Source organism: Amphiprion ocellaris, chromosome 7 (assembly GCF_022539595.1).
Source record: "Amphiprion ocellaris isolate individual 3 ecotype Okinawa chromosome 7, ASM2253959v1, whole genome shotgun sequence".
NCBI classification, from domain to species: domain Eukaryota; kingdom Metazoa; phylum Chordata; class Actinopteri; family Pomacentridae; genus Amphiprion; species Amphiprion ocellaris.
The window spans coordinates 1,808,379-1,834,457 of NC_072772.1; the positions used below are offsets into that span (position 1 = coordinate 1,808,379).

Genomic DNA, 26,079 nt, shown 5'->3' on the forward strand with positions numbered 1-26,079 from the left:
TTCTACCTTTAGGAACTACATTTCTTAAGTTATGTTACTTGTTTTTTCTGAGCAATATCTGGAACAAGAATTTCCTTTGGGGTTAATAAAATTTTATCCTATTTTGTCTTTAAAAAAAAATCTATAATCATTACAGAATAACCCACGAAGATCATCTAGAGGAAAGCCGCCCTCTAGAATGAAGCCATGTTATGATCTCAAAATCACATCAAACCGGTCATATTTCATTTGGAGCGAATATAACTCGACAGGTAATTGCACATTTCTGTACAGTTTAATGATGGTAGTTAAAATTCATGTACATTATTGCCACAGAGGACAGTTATTAAAAGGACACTCGGGTGTGTGTTTGCTTCATGTGACAGTTGTGTGAATTATGAGATATTCCGAGTTGGTGAAACCTTTAATTCTGTGTGGTTATTTTATTATGAGAATATCCTGGAGAATTTGTGGATGTCCTAATTAAAACACCCAATGAATCAAGGTGCAGAAGCTCTCTCTTGTGGCCTGTGGCTGTTTAGATAAAGACTGACAGCCGAGCGTGTTGATTTCATGACTTTCTTCAACATTGCAAAGACGATCCTCGCAGCTGCACGCCTTGCGTAACGTGTTAACTGGATGGTGTTAAGAATGCACCAGCAGAAAGGAGCTACAGCGTCATAAATAGGACAAGCTGTCTGAGACGGTCTGCTTTTGGCTTCTATTTTACTCCTGCTTCAGTCTTTAGAACACTCTTATTTTTAGTGATTTTTTAAGTGTGCAGCTAGATTATCAAGAACATACCTGCTTTTGTTTTTTAGCACATCTCTATCCTGAATGTGCGAGGCATCAAGAGCATTTTTAAGTAGCAGCAGAAGTTATCTTTTGTTCATACGGACACACACACTCTCTCTAGTACCAATCTGAGCCAGAACACCAAGCTGAAAATTGCACTTGTAGTCTTAATTTATTCTCCCCTTTGATATTTTCTCTTGAGGACTTGCTGTTTTTTTCTTTTTTTTCGCTGTTCTGTATGTTTTGACTGTGTTAACGTGTGATGTGAAGCTACTCAGTTATTTTCCTGCATGTATTCTCCTGTGTTTGTGTGTGGGTGGCTGTGTGTGTCGTAACATGCTCATGTGTACATGCCTTGTGCACAATTATACTGTAGTCTGTCAATATGATAAGTGAATCCTCTGAATATATTAGTCAATATAACATTTAATGATCACATCTCTGTGTATATGAAGCCTGATCCATTTAGATAGACTATGTAGCAATGTCATGATACTAGAAATGTAGTAGTTGATACCAAAACCAATACAAACTGAGATTTCAGCATCTTATTTTGAAAAGCCCTGTTGCACACACAGTCTGCTAAAACACAAAAGCAGGGGGGGGGGGGGGGGGGGGGGGGGGGGGGGGGGGGGGGGGGGGGGGCGGGCGGCTGGAGCCTGGAGCCTATCCCAGCTGACTCGGGCGAAGGCAGGGGACACCCTAGACAGGTCACCAGTCTGTCACAGGGCTACATATATAGACAAACAATCACTCTCACATTCACACCTACGGGCAATTTAGAATAATCAATTAACCTCAGCATGTTTTTGGACTGTGGGAGGAAGCCGGAGTACCCGGAGAAAACCCATGCATGCACAGGGAGAACATGCAAACTCCATGCAGAAAGATCCCGGGAAAGCCGGGACGTGAACCAGGGACCTTCTTGCTGCAAGGCGAAAGTGCTAACCACTACACCACTGTGCAGCCAGTCCAAAAACATGCTGAGGTTAATTAGTGATTCTAAATTGTCCGTAGGTGTGAATGCGGTTGTGATTGTTTGGCTGTATGTGTAGTCCTATGATAGACTGGCAACCTGTCCAGATGTCCCCTGCCTTCGCCCTAAGTGAGCAGGGATAGGCTCCAGCCACCTCGTGACCCTAATGAATATAAAGCTGTGTACAGATAATGGATGGATTAATTAGTTTCATTGTGATTATTTTCCTTACCTTATTATTTAAGAGAACAGATAGTCCAAATTCTCTGATTCTGGCTACCTAAGTTTGAATATTTTTTTATTTCTTTTCTTTAAAACTGAGTATCTTTGGGTGATAAGACATCTGCAGGTATCATTTTTGGCTTTGAGAAACACTAATCTGCATGTCCCAGCATTTTAATTACCAAGCAACTAATCTATTAATCAAGGAAATGACTGACAGATTATTTTACACTAAAGATAATCATTACCTGTAGCTGTTAGTGTTCAGATCTGGATTTCTTTCTTAGCTGCTTACATAAGTTTGGGGTGTTTATGTGACACCATTTTGGCTTTTGCATTATTTTTTGGGCATTTTGACTTTATCTGAGAGATAGAAGGGAGTGTAGGGGAATGACATGCAGGATTCTGATACTTTATTAAAATGGCCATCCATTAAAATATGCACGAACTAAGGCTTTATGTACAAGGACTAAACTGACAAAATATTGCATAAACATTGAATAATGTAAAATTCTAACCTTGCCTCTCCCCCTAAAGGAGTTGTCTGACCTCCTGGTGCTGGATTACCTTCCCTACGCAACTGTTGTCACTGTTGGCAACACCACAAGTTGCAAACAGGTCTCTCCGGCATCAGTGCCAACCATAATGCACAGAGCAGCTTGTTATCTCTCAAAACCCTCCAGCATTTACATGAAGTTTTTTTTTATTTATGCTTGTTTTTCCACCTACTCAAACGCACCTCTAATACAGATGAGTCATCAGTCATTAGTGTCCATGGGGAGAGCTACTTTGCTTTCATATACACTGAATTTTCTAATTCTGAGATGCATTTTAAGCCGCATTATAGATAGAAAATTGAATAAAAACACAATTACAGCAAAACTTGAATTCAACTTTGCATTAGCTGATGGTTAATATTATTATAGATAATGAAACTAGGGAATTTGAGCCTAACAATATTATTTCCTGTAATTTTTCAGTCTTTGGGATTTCTATAAACCTTAAATCCTAAGTATTTTAATTAGAAATATGCATTAATTTAAAAAAAAAAATCAAAAAATAGGGTGAATCATTGCACTAGCACCTATTTTTGACACTTGCTGAATTTCAATCCATATTTCAGGTTTTTCTCCAATTCGGATCTGTGATTCTGGTGGTTTCATACAAGTATGCAGGTTTTTCTAACATCCAGACAAGTAATAGTTCAGCCATTTGTGGACAATTTTAGGTGTCAAAGGCAGTTTGATGGATTTCAGAGCGTGGGATGGATCCAGATTTAGAAAACCTTAGCATAGTGTTGAATGTCAGGTTCACTCTTGGGTGGCTTTGAGGTTGCAAATCTTGAAATATTAATTATGATGAATTATAACATTCACCTTCCTACATGCAAAAGGAAATAATGAGAAACTTTAAGTGGAGTTTACAAGTATAGGTAGGTTTTAATTTACTACACTGTGGAGTCTGTATGCAGCCTGTAACGTATTTATGTGTTGATATATATTTATATACATAGCGCGTCTCAGTTGGCAGTACCATTGTTTGCATGGACGTATGTAAATGTGTGATTTTCTTAATTTTTATGTCTTTCATTTTGAGTTTTAGCAGATTTAGTTCCTGAACAAGCCATTCTTAATTAACAATGCATGTGCCTAAATAATCCATCTAAGTAATCCCCTGTGAAAGGTTGTGCTCCAGCATAACTGGACACAAAAACAAATCTGAACTCCAGTTCACCTTGTTCTCTCCTGCTGTCTTCACATCGATTCGGTGGCCGCTGCTAATATTAAGCAATAAACCAAAGACAGAAAACGTGATGTGGAGCTGCCCTTTTCTCTTTAATTCATTTGGCCATTCACACATCTGTTCACGTCCATCCTTACCTTCTCAGCACCCATTAAGACTGGAGCCTTGCTTTTTGGGCAGCTCAACATCATCTTAATGCAATTCAAAGACCTACATTCTCCTCCAGAGTTGCCGTGGCAACAAAGTTTTTCCCCCTCCTTGAGATGCTGAAAGATCAATAGAGTATCCTCGACGGTGTGGCAGGAAATGCTCTGGCACAGATGGTCCTCTGAGAAACCATGAGCTTTGTGGCCTAGTTAGCATCTGAATACTGAAACAATCAAGCAAGGTCACTATTATATTGAAATTAACTGGTGTTCCTTGCACTCACAGGGGAATCTATTACATAGCAAGTATGATGTGCGCAGCTGTAGCCTGGTGCGTAGTTTCAGCTTTCCCGGTGTCTTTAAAAATGGAATTTGAAGAATTAATTTAGACAAGGCGGTCACACTCTGCTGCCAACAATAAAAGAGCGTTTCTAAATAAATAAATTCTCTCTAGGGGGCTTGGAAATGTTCTCACACAGTGTACCACCTAGTCTGTGTTTTTGCACGAGGAGGTAGTTAAGCCTCAGTATAAATGTGACTGATCACAGAAAATGACTGGGTGCGCGTTCTGTTTTGATTGCTCAATCTTGGAATTGGAAGTCGTGGCTCAGCCTGCAGAATTGGTGCAAGGAGAGGTGGAGGTGTTAACGCGAACCAAGCACAGGTCTGAGTTCGGTGTCTCTTTTAAATGCAGTCTGATGGTCTAGTGAAATGCAGTATGAAGTCGAAGTAATTGTGATCAGAAGGCTTTGATAAACTTTCACACAGTGCTTCAAACTGTTCCTCTCCCCTCAGAAAGTGACATCATACAAGCCCATATTTTAAGGAGTGCTGTGATTGGACAGCAGCATTTCATAGCTAACGAGGTGCCCTGTTGTCTGTCAGACAGTAGCCAGCCAGCCAGCCAGCAGTGTGCGCATGTGCATGTGAGCATGCACGTGTGTGTGTCTGTGCGTGTATGTGCAAGAGAACGAAAGGGAAAAGCAACTGAGAAGTTTCATTGCTGGCTGGCAAATGCAACAGGGGTTGATGTAAAATGACAGAAGAGCCCTTGCAATTTCAGACTTCTCTCGCTATTTTGAGCTCACACAACAACTCTCATCAGATCAAGTCTAAGGTGTGCAAAGAACAACCTTTGTGCAAAGCATATGGACAAGGTAAAGTAGAGATGGAGGAAGAGCATGTGGCTCATACTGTTTTTTAATGAATTTTGACATGTGGCATTTAAAATATTCCACAAATGTTACCGCAGGCATTTTTCAGTCAAATTTAATTTAGGGCTATTGGTACTGTGAGCATTAGATGCTTTTGCTATTGGCACAATGGAGGACAAAATCAGTGGTGTTAAGGACATCAGCACCTCCTCAACATGGTGGAACACAGATAAAGGGGCTTTAAAATTAGTCATGACAAATTGGATAAAGCTTCACAAATGGCTGAAAAACACACATTCTTTATGACTAAAATCCACAGCCAGCTATTTCCTGATTGAATTACAATTATGACTGTGGTCCACTAAAAAAGAGACATTGCTGCTGATTGACATTGTGTGTCTGGTCAGGATGGATCAACATTTGTGGCAGTGAGCTGTAAGAGTCGTGTCAATCTCTAAACCTGCACTGCAAAAAATGTGTTTGAGCTCCAGTCAAAGTAAAGTGCTGTTTCAAATGAGTGTCATTTGTATTTCTGCTTTGGTGAAGGTTACTTTTGTGGATTCTTTCTAATCAAAAGAACATTTTTCCCCTTTAAATTGGTATTCTCATTTCAGCAAAAGTTCAATCATTAGGTTTACTGCTCTTTTAACACTCCGTCTGATGTCATGACTCTCTTTCTTCAATTTTTCTGCTGCAACTTAACCACCATTTACTTCCACTAGGATTACCAAGTAAAGTAAAGCTTAGATTGGATTAGATTCAACATTATTGCCATTGCACAGAGTTTTAAGACAACTAAATGCTGTTTAGCATCTAATCAGAAGCATAAAAGCAGCAGTAAATTGCATTATATACAGTGTGGGTGTGCATAGCATAAACATATTGAACATTATGGACAGAGTGGTATGAACACACAGTATATAAATATAACAGCAGTAGATGTCAATAATACATATGTAGAGATAAATGTCAGTATGAGCAGTGTAAACAGTATGAAATATATGCAGCATATACAGAGAATGAACAGTATAAACAATATGAACAGTGGATAGATGAGCTGGAGGATATATGCAATACTGTATAGTAAAAGGAAAGAGAAAAAGCAAAATCATGTTTTTTTTATTTTGTGTTTGGATAAAGCAAATACTTAAGTTGGAAAAATTGGAATTTTCATGGTGACTTGCCTTAATATTAATTTGCAGCAATGCTCATTTGAGAGAGATCAAACAATTTAAGTATGTCTAATTCAAGCTAGAGACATTAATGTCACTTATTTAGATTAACTTGATTCGACTGCATGTTACCAATTATACCAATTCATTGAAGTTGATCCAACAATTATCTTTCTTCAGTGTAGAAATGTAAAAGTCAGGTGCCATCCCTTTTACATAAAGATCCCCCATGGTGGAATTTTTTATTTATTTTTTACCTTGCTGACGTGTCCATATGGTGTTTTTTAACCGCTGGAAGACACATCTTGTTTAAAATAAGCAGTCAACATCATAGCTGAGCCTTTCTTGCATAAAAATTAAATGGAAGAAACTTCTAAATATGGCATTTTGGTACAGAGGAATGAGTTCTTAGGGGTTTAATCAATGACCGGAGAGGGGCTTTCATCAACATTTACAGGATCTCTCACAAACAGTGAAGCTTAAGGCATCAGCAATCAAGATCGATGCCAAAGAGGGTAAAACCACTGACAATATGGCATCAGAACATCACTGTTTGTGCTCCACTGGGGTGTCTTATGGTTATTACAGCCAAGGATCACTTTTTACCCCTGTCACCACAGGCATGTTCTCTCAGAGACTGAAATCAATAGCTCTAAATGGGAATCAGAGTATCAGAGCATCCTCAAAACCTAAGAATCACCAAATAATGCCTCCATCGGATGTGCTTGAAAACAAGCCCCATCCCCACTGTTTTCACCTTTACTTTTCACTGCTGGGATTTACATGACATGTTTCTGTAAAAAAAAAAAATCCTTGAGCACTGTTGACAGGCGCCCTTTCCTTTAATTCTCCACCCTGAAGTGGATTCCAGGGCAAGAAAAACACGCAAGCCTTGTTACATGATGGAAATGCACATGGCATGGTTACCTAATATAGGAAAACTGCCCTGTGATCATTCGAGAAATTATACGGTCCAGCGGTAATGCAGCCTGGTGGCACAAAAAAACATTCTGATATTTCCATTAAAAGGCTACAGAGACATGTGCTTCTCACAGCGTTGGCACAGCCTTTCATCATCCCAGGTGCCATTATTTCAGAAAAGCTTCATTTCATTTTGTGATTGATACTTTGCTGGCAGTCTCAGCAATCTTGGTTAGATGCTACATTTTTTGCAGCAGGCTCTCATAAAGGCTGTGATCCTATTTCTTCATTCAAAGATCTTTATTTTTTACTCAGTGTCTGTCCTGTTTTCCTTTTGTCTGTCTCACACACAGGACCTGGGAACGTGATCAACAATGGACCGGCTGGTTCTGTGCATGCTGCTGTGTGCAGCTCTGGTGAAGGGATACAACTGCCCTGGCCGCTGCATCTGCCAGCACCTCTCCCCCACCCTGACCCTGCTCTGTGCTAAAAACGGGTTATTGTTCGTGCCCCCTACCATCGACCGCAAGACTGTCGAGCTGCGGCTCACCGACAATTTCATCACCATCATCCGCAGGAAAGACTTTTTCAACATGACCAGCTTGGTCCACCTCACGTTGTCTCGAAACACCATCAGCCAGATCACCCCTCACGCCTTTCTTGGGCTGCGGTCGTTGCGGGCACTCCACATGGATGGAAATCGTCTCAGCGTTATAAAAAGTGACCACTTTAAAGGCCTCATCAACCTACGTCACCTCATCCTGGGGAACAACCAGATCCACCATGTGGCCCCCACCTCCTTTGATGAGTTTGTTTCCACCATAGAGGATTTAGACCTTTCCAATAACAACCTGCGCACCCTTCCCTGGGAAGCTATAGCCAGAATGATCAACATGAACTCGCTCGCATTGGACCACAACCTGATTGACCACGTTGGAGCGGGAACTTTTACACTGCTCACCAAACTAGTCCGCCTGGACATGACCTCTAACAGGCTGCAGAAGTTGCCGCCAGATAGCCTGTTCCAGCACGCTCAGGTCCTGTCTGATGCCAAGGGCACCGACTCATCCAAACTGGCCGTGAGTTTTGGCGGAAACCCTCTTCACTGCAACTGTGAGCTGCTGTGGCTGCGCAGGCTGACAAGAGAGGATGATTTAGAGACCTGTGCCTCACCAGAGCACCTCATGGACAAGTACTTCTGGTCCATCCAGGAGGAGGAGTTTATCTGTGAGCCTCCGCTGATCACCAAACATCTTGCCACTAAGCCCTACGTGATGGAGGGGCAGGGAGTGACTCTTAAATGCAAAGCTGTGGGTGATCCAGATCCGGATATTCACTGGCGGTCACCAGACGGCAAGCTGGTGCATAATAATTCCCGCACCATCCTCTATGATAATGGCACCCTTGATATTCTCATCACCACGCTGAAGGACAGCGGGGCATTTAATTGTGTGGCGTCCAATGCTGCAGGCATCGCTACAGCTGCTGTTGAGATCAACATGATCCCCTTACCCTTGTTTGTTAACAACACAGGCCACATGCGTGAGGACCCTGGTCTCTCAGACATCACCACCTCCTCCAAATCTGGCAATGACACCAAGGGCTATGACAAGCAGGACAGAAGGGTGATGGTCAGTGAGCTGACCTCGTCCTCTGCTGTGATCCGCTGGCCGTCCGAGCGCCACATTCCCGGCATCAGGATGTACCAGATTCAGTACAACAGCACAGCAGATGATACTTTGGTGTACAGGTAAGCCAATGATGGAGGCGGGGTGGATGGTGGGAGAAAAGGGTGGTATGGCAGGGACATGTGGAAAGGTGAGACATCTGGAGTTACCATCTGCTGAATGACACAACAGTCCATTAAGGCAGATTGACAGATCCCAAAGATGCAGAATGATTAAGTATGTGCAAAAATAAGCAGAACTCCTATAGTGTAGTCGAGGGAGTAAACTGAGGAGGAATTTTTCCATCAGTTAAAACACATTAATTGCACTATTTGCAGAATTTGTCCAGTACACTTACAGCACACGGTCTTCACATTTTCAGTAATTAAATTTACCACTCTCTGATTGAGTGCTTGTAGATTGTTGCAAGCAGTTGAATAGATTGTGAGTCCATGACTGCAAAGGAGCATTATGTTTTTTTCAGCATCATTAAAACATAATACGACTACAGCAATAACACAAGGACCAACTATTTCTCCGCATGTAACTGTTTGTATCATTAGCAAGCGACAGCAGTAATTGGTAGCAACACAGAGTGTGATTAGATGTTGATGGGCTCAGTTTTAGTGTTGGAAGACGTATTTAGATCATGTTATACTACACTAGTAAAAAAGAAAAAAGCTTTTTAAGTAAAATCCCTTCAGGTGGGACCCCTTTAAAGACTCACAGGATACATCTGAAGGGTTGTAAGGGGATTAATAAGTCGTAGCTAATCAAATGTTAGATTTTTGGGGGCTTTTCTCAAATAATGCTTTTTCGTAAGGTGCCACCAATCAAAATGGTTGGAAATCACTGGTTTAATCAGTATTTACCGTTAAAACTATAGTGAAATAGTAGACACATTGTTGGCATCAAGAATCCAGAATCTTTATTGTCATTGTGTTTTCACAAAGTGAAATTTTGATTGGTGACTCCCAGCTATAGATAAAAAAATAGAAAAAGGCACACTATATACAGATAAAATAGAAATCCTCAAAAGATACAGATATGAAAACAGAGTTAGTGCAAATGAGCAGTAGGATGGGTGGTAAAGTGCTGCAGTGATTAGCACTCAGAACAAAAAGTTGTGGGTTTGCACCTGCTGATCCCCTGGAGCTTTTCTGTGTAGCGTGGGTTTTCTGCAGGTGCACTGCCGTTCTCCCAGGGTCCAAAGACATGCATGACAGGTTAACTAGTGATTCTAAATTAGCCACATGCATGATTCTCTGTCGCTTTGTTTAAGCCAGTGATGGAGTGGAGGACTGTTCAAGGTTTGCCCTGCCTTGGTCTGCCACGACCCTCTGCATGACAAAACGGATTCCAAACTTTCTGACTTTGCTTAAACTACTCATTTGTGATATGCCATTGTGATGTTAAACTTCACCAAATCAAATCTTAAAATCATATTTCTGCTCTGCTCTGCTCTATTCTATTCTGTTCTACTCTGCTCTACTCTACTCTTCCCCTGCATTGGGTTCAAATGGTTAACATGTACACGTCTTTTAATGATGTAAGAATTTGGGGTTGAGGCATTTTCTAACCACTGTATATTTTTTTTAGATGGTTTGGGAGGTTGGAGCATCTGAAAACCTTGTGATTATAAATTGAATGTAGTGGAGTATTAGTATGAAGTGGCATAACATGAAAATAATTTTGCACTTTACTGTGCTTATAAAATAACTAGCTGCTTTGGTTAAAAACGTAGAGGGATACAAGTGGGTTTTCAAGGTAGGCAAATTGATTATCATAAGTCACAGTATAATGCAAATTGGTAATCCAACTGAAAAGAGAAAATGGCTGAATGAGTAACCCTTTAGTGACAATTAAAAAATGTTCATGTTTTATACAGAATGAGTTCACTCTTTCAAGGTAAAACTAACATTTGCAGACCTTCGGAAAATATGTGAACAAGTTACATGTGTTTCTGATGCAATATGTGACGCAAATGAACTGAATCTATTATAGTGTGATGTATTTCAAAATGTATAAATTCATGGAGTGAGTTAATAATGGTGGTTGACTTTCTTTTCTTTTCTTTTTTTTTTGAGGCTTTATCGGCTATAATGAGTAGCTCTCCTGTATAATTTTCTCATCCTGTTTCAGCATGGAGCTGAGTGTTGTTTTGTCTTTAGGTGCTACATTATTACCTACAAATGATAACCATCAAAGTCCCCCTGTAGGGAAAAGGAACAAGCTTCTAATTATATTAACGCCAATGTTGACCTGAAGACAATGGCTTTCTCCTTCGTATTTAGAGTCGTGTAATCTTCCTGTTGCCAACAAACTGTGACCTTAGGTATTCACACATGAAAACTGTCTTCACATCATGCGTCAGATGTCCTGCAGCCTGCAGCTGTTGTGCAATGTTTGTGAGCCTCTTCTGCCTTGTTTATCACCTTTGCTGTCGTTTTATACACAAACCCCTTAGAATAACATCTCACAGCTATTTTACGACATAAATATTCTCTTATAAGTCAACTTTAATGAAGTGTGGTGCTTTTTATGTTTGTGTCCCTGAATGAGTGCTATTTAATGCTGGATCACTGATGGCCCTGTTGCCGTTTTGTTGTGTGGAACTGGCACCTTTCTGTGATTTAATACACCTTATGCAAATCAGTATATGTGGGCGTTGTAATTCTCATGATTAATCCTCCACATCTTCACCACCATGCTGTTCCCTTTCTCTGCAGAATGATCCCATCTACCAGCAAGAACTTCTTAATCAATGATCTGGCGGCAGGCCGGGAGTATGACCTTTGCGTGCTGGCAGTTTACGACGACGGCATCACATCATTAACGGCCACACGTGTGGTCGGTTGTGTGCAGTTCCACACGGCCAGTGAGGTCAGCCAGTGCCGCTTCATGCACAGCCAGTTCCTGGGAGGCACTATGATCATCATTATCGGTGGTATAATTGTTGCGTCAGTGCTAGTGTTTATCATCATCCTGATGATCCGTTACAAGGCCTACAGCAGCCCAGAGGACAGCAAGACCAAGGTCAGCACCAGCATGCATTCCCAGACCAACGGCAGCCAGCAGCGGCTCCAGCGCTCCGCCTCCAAGCAACCTTCCGACGAGGGCCAGCGTGAAACCCAGGCGCCCAAAGAGTGCATGGCGCTGGTGTTGAGGGTGGACAGCGAGAAGAGGGAGGATCCAGGTGCCACCACTGCCATCCTGGAGGTGGAGCTGCCTTCACTGTCTCTAGACAAGATGAAAAGGAGAACCAGCCTGGATGCCCAGCGCTCCGGACCCCCATCTGAGGACACACAGACGGACAGCAGCCTGACAGGCTCCACCATGTCCCTGTGTCTCATAGGCCCCAATGCTGGAACCAAGGAGGCTCCCAGGCTCAAGGACAAAAAGAATGCCCTGGCCAACATGGGGTTGCTCCCCAATGAGCTGGCACGAACTAGGCACAGATTCTCTTTTGACGGTGGGGATTACTCCATATTTCAGAGTCACAGTTACCCACGCAGAGCGAGGACGAGGTGGCACAAGTCCACCAACCAGCTCAACATGGAGTCGTCGCCGCTCGCCAACAGGAGAGTTACTTTCAGCAGCACTGAGTGGATGCTTGAGAGCACAGTCTGAGGGAAGCAGTGTAGCCAAAAAATGGCTCAGCCACACAAAAGCATACACATGTAAAAACACAACTATGTCTTCATGCCATACGACACACTTTTCCCTGCACTCAGCAAATGATAAAGCACATTTACTTACACATGCAAACTTTCTGTGAGTTCCTGCAGAAGAACACAATCTCCCTTCATCCTGGCTCCCCATCATACTCCCAGAGAGGTTTGTTGGCCATGTCGTTTCTTTATGCAGCAGTGCCTTAGTCTTTAAAAAAAAAAACAAAAAAAAAAAACGTATGAATGGAGGATGCTGCTCGCTGTAGTCATAAACCTTCCTCTCTATCATTGCCTCCCACTCTGATAATGGGAAGCATTACGTTGGATTTTTAATTTTCTCCTTTTTCTGGGACATGCCAAGGGGGTGTGGCATTTGGATGTGACTGTTTATTGTTAAAAAACGAAAAGAAAAAAAAACTTAATCATAACTGTAAAGTGAACAGCCAGGTATCCTGTTATGTCAATCATGTTTTGGGTTTCTTTCAGAAAAAAAAAACAAACAAAAAAACTTTTTGCACAGAAGACACGAGATACAAGGACAAGTATCACCACCAGTCTATACAATAATAATAATAATTAAAAAAAAGGAACAGAATTTTACAAATGCCGATTTCTAATGTTAGCGTAGAGGGGGACGGACGCGGAAACCTGCCATGGATTCTTCTTTGACAGTGGGACTGTATGATGTTAAATAGGTATTGTTCCAGATGTGACTGTATATTAATCGGTACTGTATCTGGCTGGTCTAGATAAAAGACAACAAAACAAAAAAGACATATATAAGTATATTAAAACTTTGGTGTATGTGTACTAACTATGTAAGTAAGTAAGTCATATGTCACATGACTTTTTACAAAGCATTTGGGTGTTGGCTGCAAGTTTTTACATTAAAAACCTGTGTCATCACACCTGTCCCTATTTAGTATGTCAAAGTTTGGACCATTTATCCCCTCACGAAGGGTATTAAATTTTTTGTGTGGGTTAACTGTATCAATGGCGTTGTCTTCTTGTGCTGCAGGAGTAGCAGTGTGCAGGGAGGAACACACAAATTGAGATGATAAATATTTAATCCTTGAGTGCTATTTATAAGGCTTCAGTGAAAGCTCCACAGCATCCACGGAGTGGGACGACGAGGGACACGACAAAGGTGCTGAATTCAAACACAGCCAGCTGCTATTGCCAGGATTGTAAGATTTGTTGCTTTCCACAAGGGGGAGACAAAGCTCTGCAAGGTTTCTAATTAATGTCAGACTGCAGTGAGGATGCATTAATAACCTTTATTAGCAGAGAGCCTGCATCACATCCTGCACTTGTTTTTCTGAAGTTCTAATTTTAGACCTCAAAAATGGGGTCAGATTTTGCTTTATTTACTTATTTTTTAGCATCTAAAAGCAGTGTGTATGTAAACACTCAAAACATAGGTATACAAATAATTATGTAGTCATGAGCTGATAAAAGGACACTTTTCAAGTGTTTATTTTTGAATTAATCAGAATTTATAACCTCCTGTGAAGCATCCATAAGTGGCTTTAAGCATATCATTATAACACAATATGCCACAGTAGTATTAATATTGAATGACATACCTTTAAAAACATCTACAATTCCTCACATTTCCTCACATTGAATTATGAAAACATCCTTCAACTGTTCATGAAAGAAGGCAGCTTTAAAACTGTTCACAAACGTGTTCATTCAGCTGCATGTCATCGCCTTCGTCAGCTGAGTTTATATCCAGTTGTCATGGAGAAGCACCTAATAATGAAAAAAATGTGAGAGTATTATTAGTGAATACAATAAGTCCAGACATATACACCAGTCTTTCACAACAAAGACAGGCGAAGTGAAGAACACTTACTATCTCGTTACAATGCAGCGTTCTGAAGCGAGGCCTTGGGCTCTGGCAGTCATGTGGATGTTAACTTGACATATACCACCCACCTAAACATTATTATAGACCAAGCAAAATTGGAGATGTGATTGTTGTTCATTTGTAAACACTTAAAGTATTGTTATATCTGCGTACAGCTATGTTATAGTGTATTTTAAACCATTCTAGAGTCTTTACGTGCTGCTTAAAAACGGGATGAAATAAACTATCAAATAAGTGCATGACAACAGGAAAAGATAGGATTGGGGTGGATGAGGGATATTTGTTTGCTTCCTCTGACTACAGCTACTTAGCACAAGCTGAGATGAAGCTGAGCTGCAGGGACAGCAGAGAGATAAAACATGGAGAGGAGAGATAAGTCACTCTGGGGGCTTTCGATTCTCCTGAGTCTCTGATTTGCATCCTCAGCGACGGAGAGGATTGAGTCCAAGAAAGGGGTCATCTCTTCTTTCTTTCTTCATCAGACTTAACTAGGATTCAGCTAAAACATCCACATTTTGCATTGCCTTTAGTGTTCTCTCTCCAGTTAGGGGAAGGTTTATGGTGTAAATGCTCGGCTGTCAGTTTGTGGCGCACGAGCTTTTCAGCCCCTGTCCATTTCCTCATTAACCACTGAAGCTTAACAGTGTGGAAAAGTGCTGCAGACCATTTCTCCCAGCAGGAGAAGTATTTTCTGTCTGCTCCTATCTGTAACCATTATTCAACACAAAATCTGCTTAGGTAGGTGGAGGCTGAGACATCAACCTGTCTTCAAAATTGGCCCGGACAGCCAAACTAGCGAACACTGGGGGTAGAGCAAAGTGTGTTGTGTCTCATCAGCAGTTCTGAGCAACTGTGAAAAAAATGTGCCTTGACTTGGTGAAGGTTGTTTTTTTTTTTTTTTGCCGAAGATCCCATTATATGTTTAATGCATACTAATGCCTGTTTGAAAAGTCCAATCTGAGCATGGTTTATTACGTTTAAAGTTTAAAGTCTTATCCGTGCCGACCATGCTGCCTGCTGTAAAGCATCACCGCTCATTCCAACAAACTATTCCCGCTGTGCTGATGCTCAATTTTGTTGAGCGCTTCAGTGATTGAATGATTTTATCACACTTTAACAAGAAAGTAAGCTAAATAGATAATGCTTTGATCCTATGTGGAACTTGTGATGCTGTTTTTCTAACAGCTGGATATCTTGAAACAACCAGCTTTTTACACATTCTTCATCACTTACACCTGTAAATTGGGATTTTGTTTAATGTGCTAACAGCCTGTTTCGCGTAGCTTCTCATATCTCACAATTGGAAGAGAGTTGCAAATTGAAGAAATACTAGCACCTTAATTGTGTAGTGACTTTTCTGAAAGTAACAGTAAAAGTTGCACATATATAGTAAGTATAGATCAGTGTAAGAACAACTATGTTTTTGTTTGAATTTATTTCTATACAGGACTACATCCATGCTTTTGCGTGTTTTTGTGTGGCTTTATATGTGTTGTGGTTTGATCTAAGCAGTTAATATTTACCTTCATTAATTACCACAAACACACCAAAGTTATGATTATTTACCATCTGGGACCCAAGAATTCTCTGTGCAAATGTTTGTGCCAATCCATCCTTTACTTGTTGAGATATTTCAGTCTGCAGAAACTGGTACTGTCGTCTCCAAGCCACTGGCGTAGCTAATAACGGTAGATATATTTCTCATTATCATTATAATATAGTGAGATGCATTTTCCTGTCTAAATAGGTGGAGCTACGAAACACCCTCAATTTTGGATTTTGCCCTTTTGCCAGGATACTTACTAACCGTGGCAACATGTTTAAAAAAAACCCCGTCAACACCGATTTGACTTGCCGAATTTCATTTGCTTTTTTCCATTTCCAGGATTCAGGCAGTTGCAGCCAAGCTGAACACAGCTCACTCTCCGCTGCTTAGAGAGAACACTTAGCCTATTGACACAGACTTAGTGAAGTGCTTCGGGCTTTTCCAGTACACACACTTTAGAAGTGATTTACCAACACTTCCTTTGGCATCAGATTATCTAAAAATATCCAGATGGCACAGGCTTAGTCCTTGTTACCAGGTTTGCACAGATGTTAATGTTTAGAATAGGGGTGTTTAAAATGTGTATTTCTCAGACAAGAATAAGACGTTACGGAGGACAGCTATCTGCAGCTTTTCAGGAGTATAGACTAGAATAGGATAGCAGTCAAAGAGCACTTCCACGACTCACTAAATTTATTCACTTTGATCATGAACAGCAGCTTATTAAGGTCTATCTTGTGCATCATAAAGAATACTGCGTGTTCAGGACTGTAGCGGGATCTTTGATATGTGATGGACAACACAGAGGAAGCTGTGCTTTGTTTCTTTTCTGACAAACAACTTGACAAAAGAATCACAAGGCTTCTAATCAGAAATGTAATTTTCTTATGCTGGAGGCTATTTCAACGTATTAAAGTATGACTAATTAACTCTTATCTAGATGTACACTGCCATCTTGTTACATTTCAGTTTTTAGCTGCAAACATGAGAACGTTGTCCAAACAGGTCAGTGAAAACTGTAGTTGTGATAACACTTATGCTAGTGCATATGTGGGAATCTAATGAAAGAATCATGATTTAACGTCCATAACCATTTCTGTTAAAGGATAAAAGGTTCCAAGAGTTGGGTTATTGTCAAGAAATCCCATAAAATCCTCTGTGGTCCTCTGGCCTTCCCCCTGGATGCCTCTCCCAGCCTCCCCACTTTTAATGCACCACATGACACTCAGGGTTACACTACCACGGTGCAGGGATAATGTCTCCAGTCTGGGATCGGGAGACATTAATAGGGGGTAACGGGGGGGTTTCACTGCTATGGCCTCACTGGTGGGACTCGGCGTCCTTATGGCTATGGGGTGGCAGGGGTGGACCATCATCCGTGTTGCTGTGGCTGGGGGGTCCCCGGGACCTGGGGCCTGTGGCCTGGGAGGGTTCTCCTGCGTGCCCAACGGGTCCGGGCTGGTGCGATGGCTCTTGGTGGGCTGCGGAGGCTGGATTGGCCGTCCTGGTGGGCGCTGTGGCTGTGGCATGTGGTGGCTCTGTCCTGGTGGGTTGTCAGGACGCATTGCGGGGAGTGGGGGCCCTGGGTGTACTGCGCTCGCCTGGGGCCTGGTGCGGGGGGTATGCGGGGTGCCTCCCTGTCGGCATCGCCGGGCCCCACCACACTGTCCATTTTTACCCTCTGGACTCGCATCGGGGCCTGGCTTCGATTTCCTCTGGCCGGCTCCCGGTGGCGGCCTGCTTTGTGCTGGGCTGGTTGCCATCCCTTCGGTGGGCCGCTCGGCCCCTGTGTCTGGCTTCCTGGCTGCATGGGGCCACTGGCCCCCTCGGGGGTGGGGGGTTTGGTGGGGGCCGGGGTGGGCGGGGTGGGGGTTTGGGTGGCAGGTGGGTCCTTGGGCCGCCTGGGTCGGTCTTGGCACGCTGGGGGTGTCGGTAGCTGCTCCCTCTTGTTCTCTGGGTTTGTGTGGCTCACGGTGGCCCCGGTGGCTCTCTGGGGGCCCCGGTGGCTCTCTGGGGGCCCCGCCCTGTGGCTCCTACGGCCCGGGGGGAGGGTTGCCCTGTTGGCTTGGCCCTGCCTTGCCGTGATTGCTGTTCTGGGCTTCAGGGTCCTTCACACTTGCATGTTTGATCAGGTCTCGCCAGCTACTGTCGAGTCCCATTGTCAGTGAATGATGGGACCCACCAGAATGTGCTGAGAATCTCTCCAGAGTCTCTACCCTAAACTCATTCTCTCTTTCACTAGTATCCTCTTCCGGCCTATTTTATTCTATTCTATACTATCAAGACATCCACAATTATGGTGCTCAGTACCATTTGTTTAATTATTTATTTATTGAATCTCTTTTTCTTTTGTGTTTTTTTTTTCAGTTTTATTGATGGGCAGTTAGTAGTTGGGAATAACACACCACCTCACAATCTTTAATTGTAATAGCACCGCCTGTTAGTTTCTATCCCTGTCCGTCCTGTTCGTCCTGTCCAGTCTTTGTTTCCCTGCACATCACTGAGGTGTAGCACCGCCCTCCCTGGCTCATAATAGGGAATTCTAAATAAAGAATATCTGCTTAGCTTTCAGGGAGGGCCGGTGATGGTCACACACATGCACTAAATATTAAAATATTTGGCTGCAAGACTAAAATATGCATCAGTCTCATATAATGTTGACACCTCTTTTGTGGAGTTAAACAATGAGAATAAATGCAGACAAAAAAAATCCCATAAAAAGACAATACTAACTCTTCTAAAAGATTGTCCAAGATACCATTTCATTATTTAAAGTCTATTTCTGTTAAGAACTGAGCAATATCGTTTGAGCAAATGCTGCTAAAACAGGACTTAACATCGTGTATTTACTGGAAGCTATTTTCAGCTCTGGATTAATACACATTTGTGGTGTTCTAGTGATATGCAAAACAGCAAAAAGGGTGCATAAGGGATTGATTCAAAGACAACTGCAGTGCCAGTGTTCATTGTAATGAAGGAAGACATCACAGTGCAGCTCACTGATGAGTCTTGGAATAGTTTTATTATAACAGTGAAGCTCTATGGCAGCGGAAAATAAAGGGCTATATGGAAGTTATTTCATTCGTGCCCACGTGCTATGCATCCTCACCACTCGGCTATTGTGTGGCCCAACTGAGTGAAAATCATTGAGGTAGTGAGGGAGGCTAACTGTTTACTAAAAAAGTGAAAAGCGACAAGTGAAAAATGTTTTCTTAAAGCTCATCATTGCTTCAAGAAAAAAGCAGCAGTCTCTCACAATATTCTAAATACTGTAATTGTGTTAAATTGCTTGTTATACTATACCCCACTATACAGTACCATCAGCTCCACAGACAACACTTGTTAGTTGGATAACATCATTGTCAGTTTTGGTCATTTAATGGGAAATTTTGCCAACTAAATAGATACTGAATATCACCACAGTTATCCTTGAAAAATGCATATTCCACCATTTTAAATATGAAAAATACATAATGCAAAATACATGTTTATTTTTCACCTATTACAATATCCTGCTTACCAATGTTAAAAGCAAATTCCCAATGTATCACAATTAATGAGGAAAGTTGCATAATTTGATTCTTTTTCTCTTAAATTAGGTAAAAAAACAAACAGTGGTCATTTCAGGACAGATTTCCACATGAAGCAGGCCAACTGAGGAAAGAATCAATGATCAATCACCGAGCCTGCAGCCCACAGGATTTTCTGATGAGGCAGGTGGAGGATACCCCACCATCCCTCTTCATGCTGCCTGCAGTACCGTGTGCTTCAAGCCACTGCAGAGGTGATGAGTTATTGCTACGCAGAGCGCCCACGGAGAGGACCGACAGCACAGGTTTGTTGATGTCAAACAAAGTACAATACAGAACAGCCCTGCAGTGAAAAGCCCTCTGTGCAGTTAAGATGAACAAAGGACTCTGCAGTGGTTTTCCTGGTTGTTACCTGAGCTGTGTGCCTGTTCATGTCCGTGTATCTCAGTCTGCAGAACTATCATCTGAGCTCTCCTCTCCTGCTGCTCTCCAGTTTTTCCTCCTCTTCTTTTTTGAGTTCGGCCCTGAGTCTGAGTCTTTGTGGGAGTCCTGCTTTCGTTTTTTGTGAGTCCGCCTCTCCCTTTTAACCTCGTCATTACTGTCTCCCGAGCCACTCTCCTCATCTCTCCCTCTGCTTTTTGCACTTTTCTTGTTCTTATGTCGACTTTTAGTCCTTTTTCTCCTCTGCTTGTCTTTGGTGGTGTCGCTGTCATCAGTGCTGCAGTCGCTGCTCGACGACTCCACTCTCTTACGTTTTTCTTCCGCACCTTTCTTCCTCTTTTTCTTTTTCTTCTTGTGGGAGGATTTTTTGGATCGTTTTGATAAGGATGCTTCTGTGTCAGACTTGGACTTTTTAATCTTGTGACGACTAACCTTCTTTGTGGTTTCCTCACTAAAGGAAAGCAAAGAACAAAATAACTGTAGGCAAAACACAACACTAGTATGTTTTTAGGTTTGAAATGATGTCTTATAGGAGCAATTCACCAGTGCTACACAGTGAGATCAATCTAATGAAAAGCAAGCATCTCTTCTAAGGCTCTGGAGAAGTTTTCAATGGGGAATGAAAACAAGGGTTATTTCAGCATTTTGATTGGAGATCTCTGTTTTTGCAACAGAAAAAGCAGCTGAAAGAATCTAATGTCACATTTACGTCATGTGGGATGGATGGCAAAGGTGAAAAAGACTCCCATGTTAATGACTTGAAGGTGCTCATGTCAGCAAGATGCTTATAATGTTGGTAGTTAGAAGATTACAATATTATGTATTTACAATATAACCTGTGATCCATCACATGTGGGTTTAATTACACTGAACAACTCTCTGCATTCAACGTTGTTTTGTATTTTTCATTTGACAAAGTACAAAGTCAGATACAAACTTATAAAGAACTAGCTAGAAGTTGATGTGTATACTGTTTAGTTAAAAACGCAGAATTACAGTAACTTTGACATATGTGGCTGTGGCACAGGAAACTCATCAAACTTTAATATGCAAATGGTAGGATCTGGCTTTTTTGGGTTCACACTAGGGACTAAAAGTCAAGATATCCCGACTTCTCTGCATATCAACTTTTTTTATTTCATCTTGCATGACTACCAGTTTTGTGGAAGAATAGTAGTAAATTGCTGGTGTGCCCTTTAAAATCTTGGTTGCATATGTAGCTCAATTTTAAGCTTGTTCAGTGCAGTGCTGCATTTTTGCTTACCCATCACTTTTGAACTCTTCAGGATAAAGCTCCTTAAAGCCGCTGTGTCCCCATCTGTGATGTAAACACATGAGATGCTGCAAATTTGTCTGCCTTAACTAACTCACCTGCTTTATACAACAGCATGAGTGAATGTGTATTGTCATTAATAGATAAATAAATACAATACAGAGCTAATTTCATTTCCAGTACTGTACCTGTCAGGATCATTGGCCTCGAAGTCATACAGTTTGCGCGTCCAGTATCGAGCCTCTCTGTCATCATGTTCTGAAACTCGCTCTCTGCTGCGACTGAAGTCTTTATGTTGATCTGACACTCGATCGCAGTGCATACGTCCTCTGGAACAAAATCATTATCAATAAATCAGCAAGCCAATATGCCGTAACAGCTCCCTAAACTGAGAGCTTCATTATGAAACACGGTCTCAAATGAGTATTGGTGTCTCTTGTATTTAGGTGGCTCAAATTAAACTGGGGCATTCACGGCTCCTACCTCACACACTCTGCATCTGACAAATGTTTGTGGTGGGACATTTGGATCTCCCAGTCTCGCATTTTCCACATCTCCATCTCTTCCTGGATCTGCAGTGGGTCAACAACAATATATGCATAAAAACTACCCTCACATGCATTGATGTGCACAGGATTCAAATATTTACAGACATTACATACATCCTTTTTCTCGTGGGAAATTAAAAAAAACAACCTGGTGTGTGAACATGCGTGTGGCTGCCAAGTATCACTATAAACAACCTACATTTCTATCCTAGCTCAGTGATATCTGGTGCCAGAGCCTGGTCCTTGATCAATTTATTCGGAAAAAAAATTCAAAAATATCCAAGCGCATCTCAGGGGACAAAACTTTTTTGAGCCTTCATCTATGAAAACAACACACCATGTTCATTTCTGTGATGTGTGCAACTTAATAGAGCTAAAACAGTTCCTTTTTAATCAAAGGACTGAAAATAGGTAGCTGTTTTATCATTTCAGTAACTTGTTAAATAAAACGTCCACTGTTAACTAGTTCCAGCTTTCAGAGTATTAGAATAAGAAGTAAACCAAACAACAAGCAAGCTGAGATATCATTTTAAGCCTTTTGATACTTGTGAGTTTATTTAGGCAATATCACAAACACAATATAACTCAACAGCACCACAAACTGCAGTCTTAAAAAATGACTGTAAAATTAAAGCAACACCTCTTTAAAGCATTTTCTAACAAAAATGCAGCAAAGTACATTCATAAAGATGGGATTTATAACAGAACACCTGCATCAGACTACATTAGTTTCAGTGGTGAAAGATTTACACTGAAACTTTAGTAAAAGTGGAAATGCAAGTGTGTAAAAATACGCTTGAAAATGTATTCAAAGGGTCAAGAATTAAAGTATTCATTATGTTGAATGGCTACTATGAGTGATCAGTTATAGAATCCCTGAAGTCCACAAATTATCATCATTCAGCAAGTTAAAATGTTAGTTCAGGACTTCTCAGTCTCTGTATCAGACATATGGTGCTCAACCACAACATCAAAGCGACTGACAGGTGAAGTGAATAACATTGATTATCCTGTTGCTATGGCAACTGTCAAAGGGTGGGATACTTTAGGCAGCAAATGAAGTTCTTGAAAGTGATGTGTTGGAAGCAGGAAAACTGGGCAGCATAAGGATTAGAGCGACAATGACGAGGACCAAATTTTGATGGCTTAGTCACAGCATCTCCAAATGGCAGGTGCTGTGGGGTGTTCGTGGTAAACAGCAGCCATCACCAAAGAAAAGTGGTCCAAGGAGGGACAACCAGTGAAAAGGTGAAAGAGTCATGGGTACTTGAGGCTTACTGAAGTGTATTGGGAGTGAATGCTGGCCACTGTGGTCCAAACCCACAGAAAAACAAACTGCTGAAAACCTTAATGCTGGCTGTGATAAAAAGGCGTCAGAACACGCAGTGCCAGAATGCTCACTCTGACCCTTGTCTACTGCTGCAAGCAGCTGGTGAGTATAAAAAATTGCACCATGGAGCAATGGAATCAGGTGGCCTGGTCTGATGAATCCCATTTTGTTTTACATCACAGGGATAACCTGGTGTGTGGTTTACCTGGGGCAGAAATTATCATGAGCAACATGATGCGCTATGGGAAGCAGTCAAGCTGGCAGAGGCAGTGTGATGCTTCAGGCAATATTTTACTGGGAAACCTTGGCTCCTGGCATTCATTGTTACTCTGACATGTACTAGCTACCTGAATATTGTTGCAGACATAGATCCTTTCAAGACAACAGTATTCCGTGATGGCAGTGGTCTCTTTCATTAGAGTAATACACCCTACTACATTATAGAAAGGTCAGGAATGGTTTGAGGAACATGACAAAGAGCTCAAGCTGTTGGCTTAACCTCCAAATTTCCCAGATCTCAGTCTGATCGAGTATCTATGGCATGTACTTGAAAAATCAAAGTCTAACCCGAGGAGGCCTCATCGCACAATGCATTAGTGTCTGATATACCCTACGACACCTTCAGAAGTCTTATGGAATCTGTACCTCAAGTCCAAGTAGTTTTGATGGGAGACCCACACAATATTGGGCAGGTGGTTTTAATGTTGTGTTATTAAGCATTGATGTGAACAAATGCAAAAATAAATTGTAACAAGCTGGTGGGGAATGAACTGTTGCATTAGCCTGTTGAATAGTTTTGAGACCCTGCACAGCTGTGATCCTTCGCAACAAGTGGTTTCACTTATTTGTGTGATTTTCTGAAGACTGTTGAACCATGAACAGACTAGGCTTCATGGACAGCTCTCTTTCCATCTCAATCCTTGGAGCTTCAGTTAAAAAAAAAAAAAAAGCTAGACTTTGTCTTTCAGGCTCCTGAAGACATTTCGCCTCTCATTCAAAGAGATGTGAAACGTTCAAGAACCTAAAAGAGAAGTCCAGCTGCTTTCTACTGAAGCTCCAAGGATTACCAAGAACTGGATGGTTGAGAACCTACAAAAACATACTTTGTCTTTCTTGTTAGTTTTATTGCTGGACAGGCAAAGGATATAAATGTTAAAATGCTGTGAGGTTTTTTTTAGTCGTGCCTTCGTTTTTCTCACTTTGACGTTTTGCAAAACTGATGTCAGATACATAAAGCGCAACAAAAGAGTGATATTTTTATCTGAATGTCGTGGAGAGTATGTATAAAGTAGTACAAAATAAAAATAATTGCAGAAAGTACAGCAACAATTACCTTTAACAGGGTTTCTGCAGAAATCAGCCAGTCAAATTTAATGCTTTTTAATGCCATTTTTAATGCTAGACTATAAAAATTTTAATGCCACGACCATGAACTCAACAAATTACATGGGTTTGGTTTTTTGTAAAAGATGATTTTTATATGAAAACTGTCCCTACATTTCACAATTTCTGAATCTGGAAACCACCCCTGACCACCAACAGGCTGCAGTCATTCTCTGAATTCCATGTTTTCTGGCCATTTTTACTGGAATTTGCATTTCCCCATTTCCCAGCTCTCCTCCACTTGGTCCAGCCTGCTGGCCACTTTCCAATCATGCAGTTTTTGGCAATTGTACCCGACCAGCCGGAACAATTATCACAATGCTTCGGCATGTTTACGCAGATGCACATATCTGACGAATCGCAGTCTATAATTACATATTATTATATCATTATTATCAATTTTTTTTTTTTTAAAATGCAGAAAGAATTTTTAATGCCTCTGAGAATCAAATTTAATGATTTTTACTGCCATTTAAGGCTTTAATTTTCACAAAATCAATTTAATGACTATTGATACTTTTTAATGCCCTGCAGAAACCCTGTTTAAATAAAATTTGAGCAGATGCTAAGAACAGCTACTTTTTACCTCTAATGAACTTTGGCTCTGTGTACCTATTAAACTGGCTAAGTAGGTTTCCCACAAACACATTAAACTCTGGTAAACACACATTAAACACAAATTAAACACATTAAATCTGTTGTAAGACTGTACAACATCAGCATCAATGGCTGATGTTAACATAAACTGGACTCATATCATATCATCTTGAATCATGGTAAAATCTGCACAACTCCTTGCACTGCTGGCATTTTCTGCACTTTTACAATTACATGTATTCCACAAGCCACTTTATGCTGATGTCACTTATAGTGTAGTAATACTGCATTTATTCATTTTTCATTCTTAATTCTTGTCTATATTGTACATATTATTGTTATTATAATTATTATCTTTACTGTACATATGGTTAGTGCTGCTCTGAAAGATTTCTGCTGCTGTAAGACTGGAAATTTCCCCTGACCTGGGGAGTAATAAAGGACTATCTTATCTTAACTCAAACGCACCTTATTGTGGGCATCTGTGTGGCGGATTACATTCCTCAGCAACGTCTTCCCCATCGGCTGCTTTGACATGACGACTCCTGACGTGTGACACGTGTAAGTAAACACACAAAACAATTCGTTGCTTGGCAAAGCAAAACATCAAGGTGACAAGTGCACGAACACCGGATTATCTTCAGAAGACTACATACTGAGCATCGCCTGTTCGCTTAGCTCGACAGCTAACAACAACACTCAACCCGTTTACCGTCTACGCCTTGCTGTTTGTCAAAACAACGACAAAAAACACTAGCTGCACGACTACACGTTTACTATCATTTCGTAAAGATGTACAAACTGTACCTTTCAGAAACGAGTAGCATTCAAGAAGAACGAAAACCGCCCGCAGTTTCCAGCCAATACTTCCGCTCTACGTAACGTCGTCGCACAATATATGTCACGAAATGTTTGGAAAAACTGAGCCGTGATTGGTCCAACGGCCCGTCAATCATCATGGTAGCTGCTATGAATGTTAGTATTATTCAACACTTCAACAAACGACTTAAAATTTGCTAACTGGTACATAGTTGTTCTTAAAGTCTAATCTGTTAAAATGTTTAATAGCTCTAAATGTTATTATGACAAAAATAAGGCATTATTTTGAGAAA

General features: G+C 41.3%; 2 protein-coding genes across 5 annotated transcripts in view; one reads left to right on the forward strand and one right to left on the reverse strand.

Moving 5' to 3' along the window:
* lrfn1 (leucine rich repeat and fibronectin type III domain containing 1) overlaps window positions 1-13,436 on the forward strand; it is a 115,869-nt gene extending 102,433 nt beyond the window's left edge. For all 3 annotated transcript variants that reach the window (XM_023272023.3, XM_035948943.2, XM_023272025.3), the window contains 2 exons: window positions 7,462-8,858; window positions 11,505-13,436. In XM_023272023.3, coding sequence (XP_023127791.1) covers window positions 7,483-8,858; window positions 11,505-12,405 — 2,277 coding nt within the window. In that variant the 5' untranslated portion in view covers window positions 7,462-7,482 and the 3' untranslated portion in view covers window positions 12,406-13,436. The remainder of the gene's footprint in view (window positions 1-7,461; window positions 8,859-11,504) is intronic.
* Window positions 13,437-18,868: 5,432 nt separating this feature from the next.
* Window positions 18,869-25,851, reverse strand: nkapd1 (NKAP domain containing 1). 2 transcript variants are annotated; one of them, XM_023272059.3, is made up of 6 exons: window positions 25,775-25,851; window positions 25,436-25,512; window positions 21,593-21,681; window positions 21,298-21,438; window positions 21,101-21,154; window positions 18,869-20,287 (listed from the first exon to the last, which is right to left on the reverse strand). In XM_023272059.3, the coding sequence occupies exons 2-6, from the start codon at window positions 25,502-25,504 to the stop codon at window positions 19,840-19,842; spliced, it is 801 nt and encodes a 266-aa protein (XP_023127827.1). In that variant the 5' UTR covers window positions 25,505-25,512; window positions 25,775-25,851; the 3' UTR covers window positions 18,869-19,839. The 2 variants fall into 2 exon arrangements, with proteins under 2 accessions (XP_023127827.1, XP_054868358.1); XM_055012383.1 differs by lacking the exon at window positions 25,775-25,851 and having other exon boundaries at window positions 25,436-25,765.
* Between the last annotated feature and the right edge of the window lie 228 nt (window positions 25,852-26,079).